This window comes from Dasypus novemcinctus, chromosome 19, assembly GCF_030445035.2.
Source record: "Dasypus novemcinctus isolate mDasNov1 chromosome 19, mDasNov1.1.hap2, whole genome shotgun sequence".
In the NCBI taxonomy this organism is placed as follows: domain Eukaryota; kingdom Metazoa; phylum Chordata; class Mammalia; order Cingulata; family Dasypodidae; genus Dasypus; species Dasypus novemcinctus.
This window is the reverse complement of record NC_080691.1, coordinates 16,230,889-16,249,852: the sequence shown is the minus strand read 5'-3', so window position 1 is coordinate 16,249,852 and position 18,964 is coordinate 16,230,889. Positions and strand designations below refer to the sequence as shown.

At 46.4% G+C, this 18,964-nt stretch overlaps 1 protein-coding gene and 1 long non-coding RNA gene across 2 annotated transcripts in view; both read left to right on the top strand.

Moving 5' to 3' along the window:
- The first annotated feature begins 14,496 nt into the window (after window positions 1–14,496).
- LOC111761600 (uncharacterized) lies at window positions 14,497–18,130 on the top strand. The gene is made up of 3 exons (XR_009181733.2): window positions 14,497–14,680; window positions 16,809–16,977; window positions 17,416–18,130. It is a non-coding gene; the product is annotated as an uncharacterized lncRNA (long non-coding RNA).
- A 284-nt stretch (window positions 18,131–18,414) lies between these two features.
- Window positions 18,415–18,964, top strand: part of AACS (acetoacetyl-CoA synthetase) — a 53,869-nt gene continuing 53,319 nt past the window's right edge. The window contains exon 1 of the mRNA XM_058281220.2: window positions 18,415–18,679. Coding sequence (XP_058137203.1) covers window positions 18,547–18,679 — 133 coding nt within the window. The 5' untranslated portion in view covers window positions 18,415–18,546. The remainder of the gene's footprint in view (window positions 18,680–18,964) is intronic.

Sequence of the window (18,964 nt, the reverse complement as noted above, 5' to 3'; positions counted from 1 at the left end):
TACATAATCTAAAGATTCTTTAAAAAATAAAATAATTTAAAAAATAAATGTGTTTTGTGGCTGAATCTTCTTGAACAGATTCATTGAATAAGAATGAAGGCTTTTCTGGGTTTTTCTTACATATAAGAAAATATACTACCTACTCTCCAGTTCATTGTACTCACCCAGGACAACTAACAAGGAGGTGATGGTGGACAATCACCATACCAAGGAACCGAGAGAGTCTACAGCTGCAAGCAAGCGAATCCCATCCATCGGCCATGTGGGACTGCAGCCCCCTCTCAAAGAGAGGTGGAGTAGACATCACCATTCCAGGATCCTCAGGATTGGGGAATGAATTGCGGACTGGAGTGGACTAACTGGTATTCTACTATAGACTTACTGTGATTCTAGCAGTGGAGTAGCTTGGTGAAAAGGCAGTGACCACTGGAGATTCTGAGGTCAGGGAAAGGGAAAACAGGTGGAATACGGGGGCATTTTCAGGACTTGGGAATTGTCCTGAATGACATTGCAATGACAGATACAGGCCATTATATATCTTGTCATAACCTACAGAACTGGCTGGGAGAGAGTATAAACTACAATATAAACTTTAATCCTTGCTCCAAAATGTGTTCCTCAATTGCAATGAATGTACCACACTATGAAGGATGTTGTTAAGGCGGGTAAATGTGGGCGGTGTGTGAACCACTGCATGTGGGAGTCCCCTCTTATTTTTTATGTAACATTTATGTAATCTAAATGTATTTTTTAAAATAAGAAATTAAAAAAAAAAAAGGAAATACACGTGAACATTCTCTTGTTTAGTTTACCTGGAGTACCCAGCCCGAGCACTGGGGTGTGAGATGGCTCTCGCTCCTCATACCCTCTCCCTGGCCTGTAAACTCGGGCAGAGGAGGGTGGTGACATGTCTGTCTTGGTCACTTAGACCTGACCCAGTCTAAGCTTTTAGGTCAGTCGAATACAATGGGTGCCATGGATGAGTCCATGTCCAGACTAGAGCCGCGGGAATCTTCCTTCCAAGGCTTTGGGAAAGAAGGTGGAAGGAAAGAAATGGCTTGGGGGGGACGACTCAGTGTCTAGAGGGACATTTGGAGGTATCGCTAGGAACCCTAATCCTTAATACATTCCTTCATTCATTCTGCAGAACTGCAGAGCAGCTGCCCTGTGCCTGCCTCCGGGCTAAGAAACAGGACAAGGACCCTGCTCTCCCGGGCTGACCGGCTGACGTCCTAAGGAGGAGGCTGGGGACAGGTCAGCAGAGATTTTATCTATACAAAGACTGAGTACATTCTCCCATGGCAGACAAGATTGAAATGTCTTTTGACACCTCCCGGGTCCTGAGTCCTTCCCTGATAACCTCTGTTATCAGTATAGCAGAGATCCTTCTAGTTCTTTTTTTCTACACATATATATCAAGGTTTAAAGAGAAAAAAAAAAAAATATATATATATATATATATATATATATATATATCTACAAAAGAAGTATATATATTGATATATAAACACAAACTGGAGCTGTGTGTTACTTTTTCTGGCACTGTAACATCTTCTGCAGCTAGCTTTTCTCCCTGCCCAATCTGCCTGGGGGAACTGAGGCAGGTTAGTGTAGGGAATGAGGGAAGGCACGTCACAGCTGGGACCCCGCAGGGACCACGGCCGTGAGACCCCTCCCGGAAACACCCTGAGGGAAGGCCGCTGCTAAGAACAAAGCCAGAAAGACCCCAACGAGACCCTGGCCACCAGGTCCTCTGGTCAAGAGGAGGCACTGGGTAACTCCAACAAAAGGCCTCTTCCTTGGTGCCCCAAGAGCTAACAGGCGGGGAGCAGGAGGCAGACGATCAGAACAGCAACCAGCTGGGCCCCCCCAACTCTGGGAAAGGGGAGCGGAGAACGGCTTTCTTAGGGCAGCCCGGGCCCCAGGGGCTCCTCTTTGCCTGGAGTCGCCTGCATCCGTGTCTCCCGCGTGTACTCTTGTCTCTCGCCTCTCAATAAACTCTTTTTACTGGCCTCAATAAACTGGCACATTCTTAAATTCTTTTGCATGACATAGCCAAGAACCTGGAGGAACCCACTGTCTTCCGACTTCCAGGACTGTGATGTCTCCAGGGGTTTATCTACTTCTTTTTTAAATTTAAATTTAATTTATTTATTTTAAATTGTGGTAAAATATACATAGCAGAAAAATCATTTCAACCATTTTAAGCGGCCAATTCTTTGACAATGAAATACACTGACAATACTGAGTAACTTTCATCACTATTTCCAGAGCGTTTTCATCATATCAACCCCAAACTCACACTCGCTTAGCAATAACCCCCCATTCTCCTCCCCCCCCTTCCTGGGGAACACTGTTCTACTGCCCGTCTCAAGAAGTTGCTGCTTCTAAGGATTTCACCTAAGCAGCTCCATGCCGCCTTCCCTGCAGCCTGGCATGCGGTGGGATGCCGACGGCGCCACTGTGCCCGTCAGTTCCCGACTCCTCTTTCCTGCCGAGGACGTCAGGTGGGGCTGCGTTTTCTCCTCTGCTGGCCCTCACGGTTGGAGAGGAGGTGGGGGCTGAACTTAGACACCTCCTCTGGCACATCAGGCCCTTGGTAACTGGCACCCGTCAGATTGCAGAGCTCCTATGCACCCACCCCCAGCTCCTGGCACACTTTCTCATCTAATCCTGTAACTGAAGGTTAAGAATGAACAAGTATAATTACTAAACATTATATAGATGCCTTTTAAATTAGCCACAATGGTTACTATTGAAATTACTGAACCTGGCTAGACGAACCACCCTTTGTATGTGACCATTTCCAACTAAAAACCTGCCATTGTAACCATGGCTCCAGACAGATCTTACCCTTGTATATATATGAACATTTCTACTGAAAGGGTGGCCACTCCGCCTTCCTCTGTTTGCTACCCATATGAAAAACCTTGTAGCTGACCTTCAGTGTCCCTGTCTCCCGGGTATAACTTTATAATTCACGCCGGGTTGGTACCCACCCTACTCCACCCACTCCCATCCTGGTTCAGCCCTTCCATGTTTATTAATGAAAGAACCTGTTCAAAATCCACCCCAATTACTCTTTTTTCAATTACTCTTTTTTTCAAAGATTTATTTATTTATTTCTCTTCCCTTCCCCTCCACCCCAGTTGTCTGTTCTGTGTCTCTTTACTGCGTCTTCTTTGTCCGCTTCTGTTGTTGTCAGCGGCACGGGAATCTGTGTTTCTTTTCGTTGCGTCATCTTGTTGTGTCAGCTCTCCGTGTGTGTGGCACCATTCCTGGGCAGGCTGCACTTTCTTTCGCCCGGGGCAGCTCTCCTTGCGGGATGCGCTCCTTGTACGTGGGGTGCGCTCCTTGTACGTGGGGTGCGCTCCTTGTACGTGGGGTGCACTCCTTGTATGTGGGGCTCCCCTACATGGGGGACACCCCTGCGTGGCAGGGCACTCCTTGTGCATATCAGCACTGCGCATGGGCCAACTCCACATGGGTCAAGGAGGCCTGGGATTTGAACCGTGGACCTCCCATGTGGTAGACGGACGCCCTAACCACTGGGCCAAGACGGATGCCCTAACCACTGGCCAAGTCCACCGCCCCAATTACTCTTTAGCATCTGCAGATCCAGGAGGCAGTTTTGGACCCCTGTGCCCCATTGCTTGTGCAAACAGTAAAATAAAAGTCTCTCTCTCATTGAAACCCTGGTGTCGCTGCAAATTGCTTTAAAGAGACATAAGGAGAAAAGAACGTGCTTGTGCATGGTATCAATCCTTCCTTCTTTCTCTTTATAAACTGAAATTTTATTGTGTATATATTTGTGTGCTGCTCCTCTTTCTCCCTCACTCTGATGTCACCTTCATGAGGGCAAGGAATTTGTTTTGTTTACTGCTATATCCCTAGCAGTTAAACAATACCTGGCCCATAGTAGGTGCTCAGTAAATAAACGTGTCAAATTTAGAATAATTCATCTATACTTTTGGTTTGAGGCATGAAGCAGAATTAATGGAAAAACATGGGAAAGGGTCTTGTGTTCACCTTTTCTCATTATTTTGCTTTAATTCCAACATATTTTTTAAAATATTGAGCGATGACACAACAAGGAGGAATTCCTACCTGGGTTCCAGGACTAGTCAAGACATCCTTGCCTCTCTTTATTTAATTGGTGTACATATTACCTGGCTTGTGCAGATTTAGGCTCCTAAACTGGATAATTTGGATGAAAACAGATTGAAACTCAAGTTGGGAACCATGGGCAAAACCTATGGGCTGGAGGTTGAAACAAAATGTGGAGGGAAGCGGTTGTGGCTCAACTGATAGAACGTCCATCCACCATACGGAGGGTTTGATACCCAGGGCCTCCTGACCTGTGTGGCGAGCTGACCCACGAGCAGTGCCGCTGTGTGGAAGGAGTGCCGTGCCATGCTGGAGTGTCCCCTGCGTAAGGGAGCCCCATGCGCAAAGAGTGCACCCCGCAAGGATAGCCGCCCCACGTGAAAAAAGCGCAGCCCATCCAGGAGTGGCGCTGCACACACGGAGAGCTGATGCGGCAAGATGATGCAACAAAAAAGAGATAAGATTTCCTGGTCCCACATGGCAAGAATGCAAGTGGGCACAGAAGAACGAACAGCGAATGGACACAGAGAGCAGACAGTGGGGGGACGGGGAGAGAAATAAATAAATCTTAAAAAAAAAGAAAAAACAAAACAAAAGGTGGAGGACCGGCCAGATGGCGCCGTCCGCAGCACCGCGTCCCTTCTCCAGGCACTGGCCCTGGCCGGGCCCCCTCACCAAGCCATCGCACAGCAGGCCTGACTGGCTGAAAGCTGGCTGGGCCTTGGGTGCCACCATCTTTGTGGGGCCCTCTCATCAACCAACAAAATGAAGAAATTTTAGAATGGAAAAGTAGACATGGGTTGAAGTAAACTTTTGAAATACTAATATAGTATGCTCTGTGGAGAGATTATAGCAGTTCCTCTGAGTTCACCAATCTTTTGCTTTGTAAATGTAAACAAAAAAGTTGCATGTGACTATATAAAGTCAATTTGTGTGTTGCATCATTAGATGAAAAAAGAAAAATATCTCTGTCCTTCAGATAATGCATATTGTGGCAACTTATAGAAGATACCAATTGTAAGTACATTATTAGAAGGATTTCAATGGAAAATACATTGGGTTACATAGGCAAGGTGAAAAATGTAATCAACACACACAGCAAGTTCAATGTAAATGTCACCTTTACCTAATGTTGAATACGTGCAGTGATTTTTTTAGGACATTGATTATTTTTACCACCTGATGACAGGGTCAGTTGTAATTGAGGGCATGGTAAGAAAATTTGTTATGAAGGTAAATCAACTTTTAATCTAATCAAAACACTTATTTTGTAGTTTCTTCTGACTCCATGTATTGAAGTTGGATGATTTACAGTTGGGTGATGTTTTTACTCAACATCTATGGCAGGGCCGTGCCTGTTTTCCCATTTCTGCTAATATAACTTTCATCCAAAGGATCAGCAAACTCTTGATTGTTTAAAAAAGGGTTGGGGGACGGGAGATTTAAAAAATAGACACCAAAGAGCAAAAATAAACTTCATTTGTCCCTCATCGAAACCCATTTTTGTGAATCAGTTAAAACTTATTTACATGGCACTTCATTAATTTAAAAAGTGAGTGTACTATACATATAAAAATTCATTCTTTATGTGTCAATTCTGATTGTCTTATAATTATTTTCTTCGGTGTTTTAGGCCCCGTCTCATTCTAAACACTTATTCTGGGAGACCCAAGGTCCAATTCCTTTGGAAGTCACATCTAAATATATATTCAGAGTTACATTATTTCAGAATAATTACTTAATCCAAAATCAATGAAAGATATCGATAACAGCATTATTGATTTAGAGTGCTAGCTATTAGAGCTGGAAAGGACCTTAAAGTTCATATCAACCAATCTCATAATTTTACAAATGCAGAAACCAGAGGTGAAGAGTGATTTACTCAGAGCAGCTAAAAAGACAATGACAAAGGCAATACTTGATCCTGGACTGGATTTAACAAGGAAGAAGAGAAGGCTCAGAAGGACATTATTGGGACACAGGGGAAAACTGGAATATAGATGGTAAACTTTATATCAGTGTTAAATTTCTTGAACTTGATAACTGCATGTAAGGTGGATACATAAGTAGCCTTGTTCTTAGGAAATGTACATGGCAGTATTAAGGGTTCAAAGAGCATGGTGTGTACAGCCTACACTCAAGTGTTCAGAAAATGGACAAAGATGCACAGACAGATGGTGTAACTGTTTGATATGGTTATGAATTCCAAAAATAGATATTGGATTATGTTTGTAATCTGCTCTGTACCTGGGCATGATTAAGTTATGATTAGGGCTTTGACTGGGCCACGTCATTAGGGTGTGGGGTGGGGATTCACAGATAAAAGGCATGGCAAAGGACAGAGTTGAGGGGTTCTTAATGCTGGAGTTTTGATGTTGGGTGTTGGTATTCGATGTTGGAGTTTGATGCTGAAGTCTTAAGCTGGAGCCCTGGGAAGTAAGCACACAGAGGAGAAAGAAGCAAATCCTGGGAAGAGAGGAACCCAGGAAGCCTGAGCCCTGGCAGACGTCGGCAGCCATCTTGCTCCAACACATGGAAGTAGACTTTGGTAAGGGAAATAACTTATGCTTTATGACCTGGTATCTGTAAGCTCCTTCCCCAAATAAATACCCTTTTAAAAATCCAACTGATTTCTGGTATTTTGCATCAGTACCACTTTGGCTGACTAACACAGATGGATTGATAGGTTGATGGACAGATGTAGAATGAAATGCCAAATGTGGCAAAATGTTAAAATTGGTGGATCTTGGTATCTGGGGGCATAAGGGTATGTTCTTTATATGGGGTTTTATTATTTTGAAAATCTCTCATAAATTTTGAAAGTATGTCAATGTAAAATGTTTAACTTTTAAAAAGTGATTTTTCCCAACACTAATGTGATAGGCATAATGATCAACCCCCCAAAATGTTCACTTTCTACTCCCCTGAACCTATTAATATGTTAATACATGGCAGAAGAAAATTAAGGTTGCCGATGTTATTAAGGTTGTTAATCAGATGGTGTTGACATGGAAAGGTTATCCTGGATTAGTTGGTTGGGCCCAATGTAATCACAAGGGTCCTTTTAGGTGGAAGAGGGAGGCACAAGAGTGTGGAGAGTGATCTTATATGAGAAAGATTTGACCAGCCACTAGTGGTTCTGAAGATGGAAGAGGGTCAAGAGCCTCTAGAAGCTGGAAAAGACAAGGAAATGGATTGTCCCCAAAAAGCCTCTAGAAAGGAACGTGGCCCTGATGGTATCTTGATTTTAGCCCACACTTCTCACCTACAGAATGCAGATAATAAATTTGTGTTATTTTAAGCCATGAAGTTTGAGGTAATTTGTTACAGCAGCAATAGGAAACTAATACTGTCATCTAGATAATAGTGACCAAGAAGTCAGGTATCAACTCCCAATTCAGGGTGCTTTCCACTAAAAGAAACACTCAAAAATTCATATCTCTAGGGGAACAGAAAGTTTTAAGATTCCTGAAATTCTGGAAACCGATTGGGTTAATTACAAACAAAATTGTTGGAATGTCAGCTCAAAGGGTATCGGGAATGAAAGACATAGAGAGATTGGGATCAGGGGTTTTGAGAGCATTGACTCCTCAAGCTCATCAGACAACTTTATTATTTCCAAGTAGCATTATATATACTCAAGCTACTGTAAGCACAAGTGATAGCATGCAGCTGCACACTAAAAATTCTCACAAGCTGCAGGACTAAAAACTTACCTCAGAGTACAAGGTCTTACCTCAAAGTACAAGGTGCTCTCTCAGACTTCAAAGTGTGTTTTCTCATATTTCTCCCAGCCCTGGACAGCTTCGGTCCTGTTTACTTTCTGCATTCCTGTGTTAACAGTGTAACCATGGAAACAGCACCACCGTGCCTTTGTTTCCCACATTTCCCCCTTTTTATTTTAGTCAGGGTGGCTGTGCCTGTCTTAGGTTGTCCTCTGAGAGTCTTACCCATCATTGATTACCAGCCAAGCGCTCTGACCATTGGGATCTTTTCTGCAAGGTTTTAGCAAGCACCAAATTATTGGCTTGCCTTACAGCATCCACACTGTGCAGTCTTCTCCGAACACATTGTTCCAGGCAGGCAACAACAATGAGTAACAAGACCAACACACAGAGTCCTATTCCTAGGGCTGATAAAAAATGTTGAGACTTCCACCAATTCACTGGATTAAACTTATTAACATGTGAAATCAGATCATCAAAGATATGCTTATCATTGGCTACATAAATCTGATCTGAGACATTTCTAATATCTTTTTCTGTAGTTCTACTATTTCTAAGGATATGTGAGTTCTATGACCTATCAAATGATTTTTAAACTTTTCCCATTCAGTAATTGTAGGCAAGCAGGGTAATACAAAAATTACTCTCATTTCAGTCCTCTAAGCAAATTTAAATTATACACTTGATCTCAAAGATGTAAAATAGCTGATTCTAACTCATTAACTCTGTTATTTAATTGTTCATCAATATGTTCTTGACTATGCCATAAATCACTAGCATTCTTATGCCAATCATGCACATACTGTTGAGTCTGAACAGTCTCATGCAAAGCTATAGCAGTGGTTGCAGCAGCTGTGATCATTCCAACCAGTCCCATCATGCCAATTATTAAAAGTCCAACAAGTCTTTTTGTCTGCTTCAGGATCTCTTGTGCCATGTAAAGCAGCAACTGAATTTGATGACTGCCAAATTTGGTTCATTTGGACGGGAAACCATATACTTCATCATCTTCTGGCCATTGTGATGGTGTTTCCATCTTGCAAAACATTTTTTGACAGACATGTATACAAGGCACCATTTTTATAAAACAAAACATTGTCCCTTATAGTTATTTTTCCAGTGATAAACACATACGGATCTCTAACACATGCTCTTCATAAAGCCTTCATTACTTGCTTCCACTGTTTCAAATTTAAAAGGTTTTTACCTTGCTGTTGAAACCAATAACAATGTTTTTGAACTAAAGCAAAGAGTTCTAACAAATCAGCTGTTCTAACTGGCACCCCTGTAGTATTTAATAAAGTTTTTAACACTTGAGAATATTCTTCCAGACATCCCGGTTGATTACCCATACCCTGATGACTTTGCGGAAATGTTATTTACTTACTTATTCTTGAAGACCCAAGTGGCTCTGCTTTGGATGTCTCACTTGACCCTCAACGAGGTCTTTTCCGCGGGTTCCTGATATGATTATGGAAAACTCACTCACTTCTTTGGGCCCCACGTTAGGCACCACTTGTTAGAATGTCAGCCTGAAGGGTATCGGGAATGAAAGACAAAGAGAGATTGGGATCAGGGGTTCTGAGAGCATTGAATCCTCAAGCTCATCAGACAACCTTATTATTTCCAAGTAGCATTATATATACTCAAGCTACTGTAAGCACAGGCGATAGCATGCAGCTGCACACTGAAAATTCTCACAAGTGCAGGACTAAAATCTTCTCTCAGAGTACAAGGTCATAGTGCTCTCTCAGACTACACAGTGTGTTTTCTCATATTTTGCCCAGCCCCGGACAGCTTCAGTTCTGTTTACTTTCTGCATTCCTGTGTTAACAGCGTAACCATGGAAACAGCACCACTGTGCCTTTGTTTCACACACAAAATATACCTTTAATAAACATTTTCTACTAACAGTAAACAAAACAAAACAAAAGGTACACATAATCATTTCTAAAGTGTAGAAGCTGCTTCTGAGCTCCAGTCAATTGTTGCCTCGTGGGAAATGTTGGTCTGATGTTGCCAGAACTTCTGACTTTCCAAACAGAGCCAGATATCCAGAATTTATAGTAAAATCTCCTCATTTTAAAATGTTAATTCAAGACATTCAGGGAAATGGACTTGGCCCAGTGGTTAGGGCAGCCATCTACCACATGGGAGGTCCATGGTTCAAACCCCGGGCCTCCTTGACCTGCGTGGAGCTGGCCCATGCGCGGTGCTGAAGCTCGCAAGGAGTGCCGCCCCACGCAGGGGTGTCCCCCGTGTAGGGGAGCCCCACGCGCAAGGAGTGCGCCCGTAAGGAGAGCCGCCCAGAGGGAAAAAAAGTGCAGCCTGCCCAGGAATGGTGCCACCCACACTTCCCGTGCCGCTGACAACAACAGAAGTGGACAAAGAAACAAGACGCAGCAAATAGACACAGAGAACAGACAACCGGGGGAGGGGGGGAATTAAATAAATAAATCTTAAAAAAAAAAAAAAAAGACATTCACAAACCTTTAAAATCATAAGGGCCAAGCAAAACTCGCTTGAAACAGTATCCACCTTATGGGACCACTCCCTTGTGACCTTTGAGAGAAGCTGGTTCAGTTTTTTTTTAGGTACTGGGACCAGGGATGAACCAGGGATCTTGTGTATGGAAGCCGGCACTCAACCACTGAGCCACATTGGTTTTTTCATTTGTCTAGCTTGTTGTTTGCTTTGTTTTTAGGAGGCACCAGGAACCGAACCTGGGACTTCCCTTGTGGCAAGCAGGCACTCAACCGCTTGAACCACATCTGCTCCCCAGGTTCAGTTTTTAAATTCATGGTGTGGCCCATTTTCCCCACCACCCCTTCACTTCGCCAAACTGGAGAATCTGCAGTTCTTGACCTCACTGACCTCGTGGAACCCTGAGACACAGGAGCTGTGATAGAGGGGTCCAGGCCAGGGGTCTCACCCAGCAGTTCTACCCTTGTCCCCCGCCCCCCATCACCGATGGATTCACATCTTCCAAGCAGGTGGCCCAAGCCTTTTACCTGGGTGACGATGGTACCATGGTGAACAGAAGAGCCACAGGGGAAAGCAGAGTGAAACGGTCTTTGGTGATTGTTAAATGCTTTTGGCAGCAACTTATGACAACTTGACTCACAGTGGCTTAGGCCTTGGGGACAATTCCTATTTGCCCACCAGTAGGCAGTCGTGTGGTTGTTCCAGTGCTCCGGAGATCTGGGTCTTTTCACCCTTCTGCTTGGCCATCTTCTGTTATGGGTTTGCCTAAACCTTGGCTCTCACAGTCTTGAAAGAGCTACCTTTGCTCCACAGAGGACTTCAGCCACCAGGAAGGAACATCGCTATCCGGAGACCCCTGTTAGACTACGCTTTGGTCTCATCGGCGGGTACCTGGTCACAGGCTCCCCCACCTCCCAGCCAGTCATGTGCAAAGGAGAACAGGGAGTGCAGTGGTTGGCTAGGCCGGTGGGTCTTCACGTGGGGACGCACGCACCCTCGGGAGCGAGCGAGGGCTTTCCAGGGATGTGAGCACAGATTTTTCTAATGTAATTAATTTACCGCTGCTCCACTGCATGTGCTCTGTTTTTAAAAACTATCAGAGACGGCATTTGTGTTCACAAGGGCCCTCACCTACTTCATGAGAGAACTCTTACTTATAATTCATCCCACCTCTTCCCTTAGTAAAAGTCCACCTGGCCCCAATACTTCCTTTATTGAGGAGTATGGCCAGTCCCTCCGCCGTGTCCTACGTGCTTCTTCTAAGGGTGACACTTGCCTGGTGTTGAAGTGTTTTGATTTTAGATCAACCAAAGCAGTGAAATTGACTCATATTGACTCTTTTTAACTGTAACAGGGGTGTTTTCCAATATACTAAATTTCTCAAGATGCATTGAACAGCATTCATGAATACTTTAAAAAATTATTTTATTATTTTATATTTTTAAAACTTTTTATTTTGAAATACTTTCAAACTTACAGGACAATTGCAAAAGTAAAACAAAACCATACAGAGAATTCCAACATAACCCCGCCCAGATACTCAGTTCCACCAAAGTAAATATTTGCACACTGGTTGTGTCATTCTTTCTATCATCTATCCATCTGTCTATCACCTTTGGAACATTTTATTGTAAGCTGTATACATCATGCTCTTGAGCCCATAACGCTGTCACACACATTTCTTACAAACAAGATTATTCACTTATTTACCTTAAGTACAGTTACCAAGTTCAGGAAATCTAACTTTGATATAAAGCTTATAGTCTATATTCCATTTTTTCCCTTTGTCACATTAATGTCATTTTTGGACTTTTCTCCCACATTAAACTTTTTTTTTTTTTTAATTTATTTCTCTCCCCTTCCCCTGCCCCAGTTGTCTGCTCTCTGTGTCCATTCGCTGTGTGTTCTTCTGTGACCACTTCTATCCTTATCAGCGGCACTGGGAATCTGTGTCTCTTTTTGTTGTGCAGGCTGCATTTTCTTTCGCGCTGGGTGGCTCTCCTTACGGGGCGCGTTCCTTGCGCATGGGGCTCCCCTACGCGGGGGACACCCCTGCGTGGCACGGCACTCCTTGCGCGCATCAGCACTGCGTGTGGGCCAGCTCCACACGGGTCAAGGAGGCCCGGGGTTTGAACTGCGGACCTCCCATGTGGTAGGCGGACGACCTATCCATTGGGCCAAGTCTGCTTCCCACCATTAAACTTTTTAAATGGATAATAAATTGATTTATTGGTTAAAACCAGCAACTGTGGACCTGCCTGACAACAGCATAAAATAAATGGAAAATTCACCAGAAACCGGCCTCTAGACCTTCTTTTAATTGAAACAACATAATTTAGTACCAAATTCTTAACAAGCACCCATTGTAAAACAAGCACCCATTGTAATTGTTATAATTGTGAAATAAGCATAATTTGTATCTGATCAGCTATACAAAACTCAAGTTTCCTCGTGAGAGCAGGTAGCTGAGATCCCAAAGAATAGAGGAGAGCACTAGTTAAAGGTCATGTTTACTGATCTGGCATAATTCCAGTCTTAGAATTCCCAAGCAGCTGGAAGAAGGCTAGAAAGAGGTGAAGACGTTGGGCAAGGAAGAGTGGTCCTTGACTTGTGGCCCCATGTTTATCTAAAGGAAGCAGGGTCTAGCAAAGAAGAAATCGTGGAGGCTGGAGGTTAAAACAAAAGCTTGGAGTTCAGATGGTCAAGGGGGCCTGTGAGAACGGTTAGAATTGGCATACCCAGAAGGCAACTGGAGTTGGCCTCAGGGGTCTCTGCTTCTTATCCAAGCCCTTTTTAGTATCTTGGAGTTTTTTAGCCAGGTTTGATGAGCCATAGCTCCAAGCCAGGTACATTCCAGCCACATTGCCAAAAGGAAGTCCAAGCAGAAACTGGACCATGATGCCAGCGAGGAGGGAGGGGAGGGTGCAAAGGGGTCTTCCTCTCTGTGGGCTTCCCACAAGTAAATTAAGGGAAAAAAATTTTTTCCCCCAGGCTAGGCAAAGAAGGGGTTTATTGAGAAACGAGGAAAAGGGAAAGTAAATACCCAAGACACGGGTGCAGGCGTGCTCCAGAGTGAGACACACACAAGTACATTTTTTTTTTAAACTGGTGAATTTTTTTTGTCTTTATTTAGTTTTTTAATGTTACATTAAAAAAATATGAGGTCCCCATATACTCCCCACCCCCCACAAGTACATTTTAATGTAACTTCTTTTAGGTTTGGTGTGCATTACTCAATAAGGTAGATGCAAATGTATTTTACGAGTTACTGTTTGCGTTGATGAAAAAGTCTGGTAATGGATGGCAGTGATGGTTGCACAACATTGTAAAGAATTAAGGCACTGACTCGTACCCCTGAAAATGGTTAAAATGGCAAATTTTATGTTATATATATTTTAGCACTATACGTTAAAAAAAATATTTTATAAATCATGTCGGGGCATAGTTATACCAAAGCAGCCACTCCATTTCTCTGCACGCTATAAAATGCTCAACTTTTTTATTTTTTTAATGTCCATTTAAGTGTATGATGAAAATTTCTAGAAGTCAATTTAAACAAGCCAGGATATATGCCCTGGGGCTGGGCACAGTCGTTCCAGAAGAGGTTCCAAAGTTGGGATTCTAGGAGCGAATGGAGCTCAAGGGGCTGAGCGCCTGCTTCCCACATGGGAGGTCCTCGGTTCGGTTCCCAGTGCCTCCTAAAAAACAAACAGTAAGCAAAACAAACGGAAAAACCAACGCAGAAGACAATGTGGCTCAGTGGTTTCCCACATAGGAAGCACCTCAAAAAAAAAAAACAAAAACAAAAAACCAAGTTGGGATTCCGTTTGCAGGGAAGTCCATGGCATTCCTTTGGGCGGGCAGCCGTCGGGGTCGGCTGTGGCGATTTTCCTTTTGGGATCTCTCCCTAGGACAGACACTTTGGGTTTTTCCAGCTGAGTCTCAGCAGTGTTGCACTTCCTTCCACGTGTACAAAGAACACGTGTTCTTTGTTTGAGAAGAGAAGGGACAAACGAGGCTCCCCTCGTCCGCCTGTGCAGCCTGTTCTGGGAGAGTCCACGGCTTGCCCCACGGGCCCCACGCCTCTCCCAGGCATTCGTTCCCGCTCCTCTTGAACTGCTATTTCCAGACCCACGACGTCCACGTGAAACTCCTCGCAGCATGTTCCAGAGCCCTCGATATGTGTATGTAGTTTACAGTGTTTGTGAACAGTCAACTGTAAAACATGGAAAGTCTAACTTAACCCATGCCCTGGCAGGAGGAAGCAGAAGGCGACGAGGTGTGCTCTAGATGGGAGGGAGAGCGGACCGCTCTGAAGGCCAATTCCAAAGAAACGACGTGGAGGACGGCCCCCTTGGGATGGCGTAAGTGCCTTCAGCCCGGCAGGGAGACTTAGAGGTTCTCTCTGGACTGGACCTGGGAGCAGGGGCCTTGTGAGTTATATTCTCCAGGCACCTAGGACAGGACGCGCAAGCCCAGAGCAGGAATGCATGCCAGCAGCACCCAGCCGAATCCTTAAATAAAGAATAAGGAACAGGTGCAGGGGGAAGATGGGAATGCTGAGTCTCAGGTGAGGCAGAGCATCAAGAATGCGCAGCTGAAGCACAGGGTCTGGGTCAGGAGCCCCCTGCCCCCCACCGCCGGCTCTGTTCCCGTTTAGTGGGAAGGATTTTCTTGACTCTCTCCCTCTTCCCGCCCTTCTGGTCTTCAGAAGAATATAGTGGGGGTACAACATTATGAATGCAATGAATGTCACTGCTTGTATGCTTAAAATGGGAAATTTTAGTATATATATATAAAACCACAATAAAAATTTAAAACAACAAAAACCTCCCCCAAGTGGGGTTTGCAAACCCTGCCTCTAACTACCAAGCAGGGGCTTTGGTGGATGAGGAAATGGCCTATGAACAACAAAGCAATATGCAAATATGACCACTGATTTGCATTTTTTAAAAAGGGGGGGATGGGGGAAGCAAGGGGGGGCCTGAAAAGGCCCATCTGAAGGCCAGAGTGTCTGGGAGAGGGTGGGGTGGTCTCGGCCGCAGCCCACCTCTCCCTCGGGTTCCCCCATGCCGCTGCGTCTGGTGGGGGGCCAAGCTGGGGAAAGTAAGAGTGACACAGAGGAGCCACGATGAGGACAGAGGTGCTGATCCAGGCGAACCTGGACGAACCTTGAAAACGTGAGTGAAAGAAGCCGGACAGGAAAGGACAAACATTGTATGGTTCACATCTATGAAAGCACTGGAACGTGCAAATTCACCGAGGCAGAAAGTGGATCAAAGTTTAGAGAGATGGGAGGGAATGGGGAGTTAATGCTTAATGAGGACAGTTTCTCTTCGGGGTGATGGGAAATTGTGGGGCTGGCTCGTGGTGCTGGTAGAGCAACACTGTGAATGAGCACCGGAAAAAAAGAGAATGAATCAGTGTCTGTAGGCGTATAAATTCAGCCCCCACCCCACCCCATGAGAACCGGTCCACCCACCAGGAAGATCTGGATTTCTGTGCCCCATGAAGGCTGCATGCTCCTTTGAGCCAGGTCTTGGGAGCCTGTGGTCAACAAGTGGCATTTGCTTTGTTGTGGCAACAAAGCAATGACTGTAAAGGTAAGGCTTTCTCCAAGATGAACATCATTCCTCTGTGAACATGCCTTCACCAAGCAGCTAACTTGGAGACTAAAAGCTACAGGTGGGCCCAGAGCACAGAGGCCAGGCGAGGGGGCTAGTCGGGGAGGTGCACTTACTAGCAAGCACCCAGTTTTAAGTTAGGATAAATGTTTATTTGTGGCGGCTGGAAGATGGAAGCTGTGGAAGGTTAAGTGGTGAGGGTGAGAGGTTGCTTCATAAAACTCCAACACTGCAGGAAAACTGTTGTTGGGGGAAGCTGACGGGCTTGTGGTGCGAAGAAATTAAGACAACTAATACGGGAAGGTGCCCAGTACAAAGCTGATATAACGTTAGGAGTACAGTAAAGAAACCTTCCAACTAGACCCCATTTCTTCTCTCCATTTCTAGCCACAGTCATCTTGAGGCAGGCTAGTAGGTCAGGGAATCAAGGCGGATCTGGAACCTGGCAGGCTACCCGCCAGGCCACGCATACCCCACAAGACGGCTGCTCGAAGAACCTCGAGAGCACCCCCCATTGGGAACAGGATTTCCACCAGGGTCAAGGAGACGCCCCAGATATTCTGGGGGGGGGGGCCTTATCATCGGGCCCTCTGGGGGGATTGAGGGGTGGGGCCATCAATCCAAACATCAAACAACTGGGGTTCTTCCCCTTGCATTAGCAAAGGGGCAGAATGAGTAATGGTTTAAAAAGCAAGCTGGAAGCTTAATCACCCTTTCTCTCTTTTTCCCTTGCCCTTTTCTAGCCATGTTTCCCCCTTGTTCTTGTCTTTTTCCCCCTTACCTGGATTAGCATGCAAGTAAACCTGGGCTTTGTAATCTGTCGTGGGGAACTGGAGTCTGTAAAGCAGTCCTTCTCTTCTCTTTTCAGATCATTTTGTTGTTGAAGTTCAGAAAGGTTCAATTATTTGCATATAGAAAGGCCAGGACTCAGAATGATTTTGAGAAGGAAAAATGATTTATTGACGGCCAGCCGGACTCGGGAACTTTCTGTTTCAAACTCCAGCCTCGAACAAGATTTTCAAGTTCTTTTTATACAGGTAAGGGTTAAATTGTTCTTTGTTTCAGTGCTCGATAGGTTTGAATTAGCATCTATCTTGCACATGCTAGGTAAGCTTTTAGCATGGACTTCATACATTCTAGATAAGCGTTTAGCACATTTGGTTTGCATTTGCCCTGAATATTTAAAGTTTATAGAGTTTGCATTGCTAAACTGTTTCTCTGGGACAGGAGTCGTTGCCATGGGCACCAAGGGCAGAACTGCAGCCTCTCACCATTCCACACCCACAGGTCAGGACAGACAGCTTAGGTTATCTACGAAGGGACAAACAGCCTCCCACCCAGAGCCCACATCACTTTCCTCTCCACCTGGGACCCATCATCTGTTACTTTTTCCCATTTCCCTTTGCTCCATTCCTTAATAAATTACTGGCCTAACTAAAGTGGCATGCACTTAAAATTCCTTTTTCATATTTTAGCCAAGAACCGAGAGAAAACCTGGCAACCATCTCTTGCAGCACCTTTGAACCAAGACTCCCTGCTTCTGCCTTTGCTCCCTCAAGACTCTTCCGGAGGTGCCAGTTCCGGAGAGTGCTACAACTCCAGTCAAGCCACGCACCTCCCCTGTTTAAGCCCTTCCGAGGACCTCATCCCACCCAGGGGAGAAGCCGAAGGCTGCCGGTGGTGTGTAGGGCCGCCCTGAGCTGCCACCCTAGTCTTGGCTGACCTGATCTTCTCCAAAGACACTGACCTCCTTAGAGGGTTCTTTAAGTGCTCAGAACCACCTTCTGCCTCAGGGCCTTCCACCTGCCGGCACCTGCCTGGAAGGCACTTCTCCTTGGTAGACGTCACCTTTCCAAGGGGCCCGGCCCTGACAGCGCCATTTAAATGAAGACCCTCCCACACTTTCTCCCCCTCCCCTGCTGTATTTCTCTCCATAGCACTCAATACCTTTGATCAAGCAGAGCATATGTATTATTCCCCCACGTACGGTATAGGAACCCTCGGTCTATACGTATGCTACTGTGTGCATTGCACTGTGTTTACCACTGCTATCCGCATACGACTTATTTACCTATTAACTGCCGCCCCCTCCTCCTACCCGTCCCCCACCCCTTTTTTCCTGCTGACAGGCGGGCAGGAATTGTTCATCGCTCCCTGCTGTATCCGCGAAGCACCAAACAATGCTCGGAATACAGCAGGCGCTCAGAAAATATTCGCAAGAAGAAATCAACTGTGAATGCGCAAATACACGAACGCCCCAGCTGAGGCTGCGGAGCGCGGGCCCGACGCGCCTGCGCAGCCCCGCCCCGCCCCACGCGCGCGGGTCCGAGCCCCGGCGGCGAGCACTCCTTTGCGCGCCCGGCGGAGGATTACAGTGGCCCGAGGGGCGGGGCTCGTCCGAGTGGGCGGGGCTCGTCCGAGTGGGCGGGGCGCGGCCCAAGGCCCGCCGGGGCGCGGGCGCCACGCTCAGTCCGCGCGCCCGCCGCCCGCGCCGCCACCGCTGCCCGCGCTCCGCGCCCCGCGCCGCCGCCGCCGCCGCCGCCGCCGCCCCCCCCGCGGCTCCCGCGCCCGGGTCGCGCCGCCGCGCGGGTCCCCCAGCCGCAGCCATGTCCAAGGAGGCGCGGGCCGGGCGGGAGGAGATCATGGAGTGCCGGGTGATGTGGGAGCCCGACAGCAAGAGGAAAACGCAGATGGAGCGCTTCCGCGCCGCCGTCGGCGCCGCCTGCGGCCTGGCGCTGGGTGAGCGCGGCGCGCGTCCCGGGGCCGCCCCCCGCCGGCGGCCACGCCCGAACCCAGGGGCTTCCTGGAGTCGGGGTCCCCTCTCCCGGCCCTCCTCCCGGCCCACGGGGTCGTCTCCCGCTCTCAGCGCGCCCTCCTCGTTGTCGCCAGGCTCCCCCCCATGCCCGGTTCCTTCCACTGGGGGTTGGAGGAGCCACTTGACAGCTGGGGTCCCCTCCCCAAGGAGCGAGGCTTTGGCTGCTTGGCCCCCTTCCCTGTCTGTGGGGGCTTCCGCCCGTTGCCCTG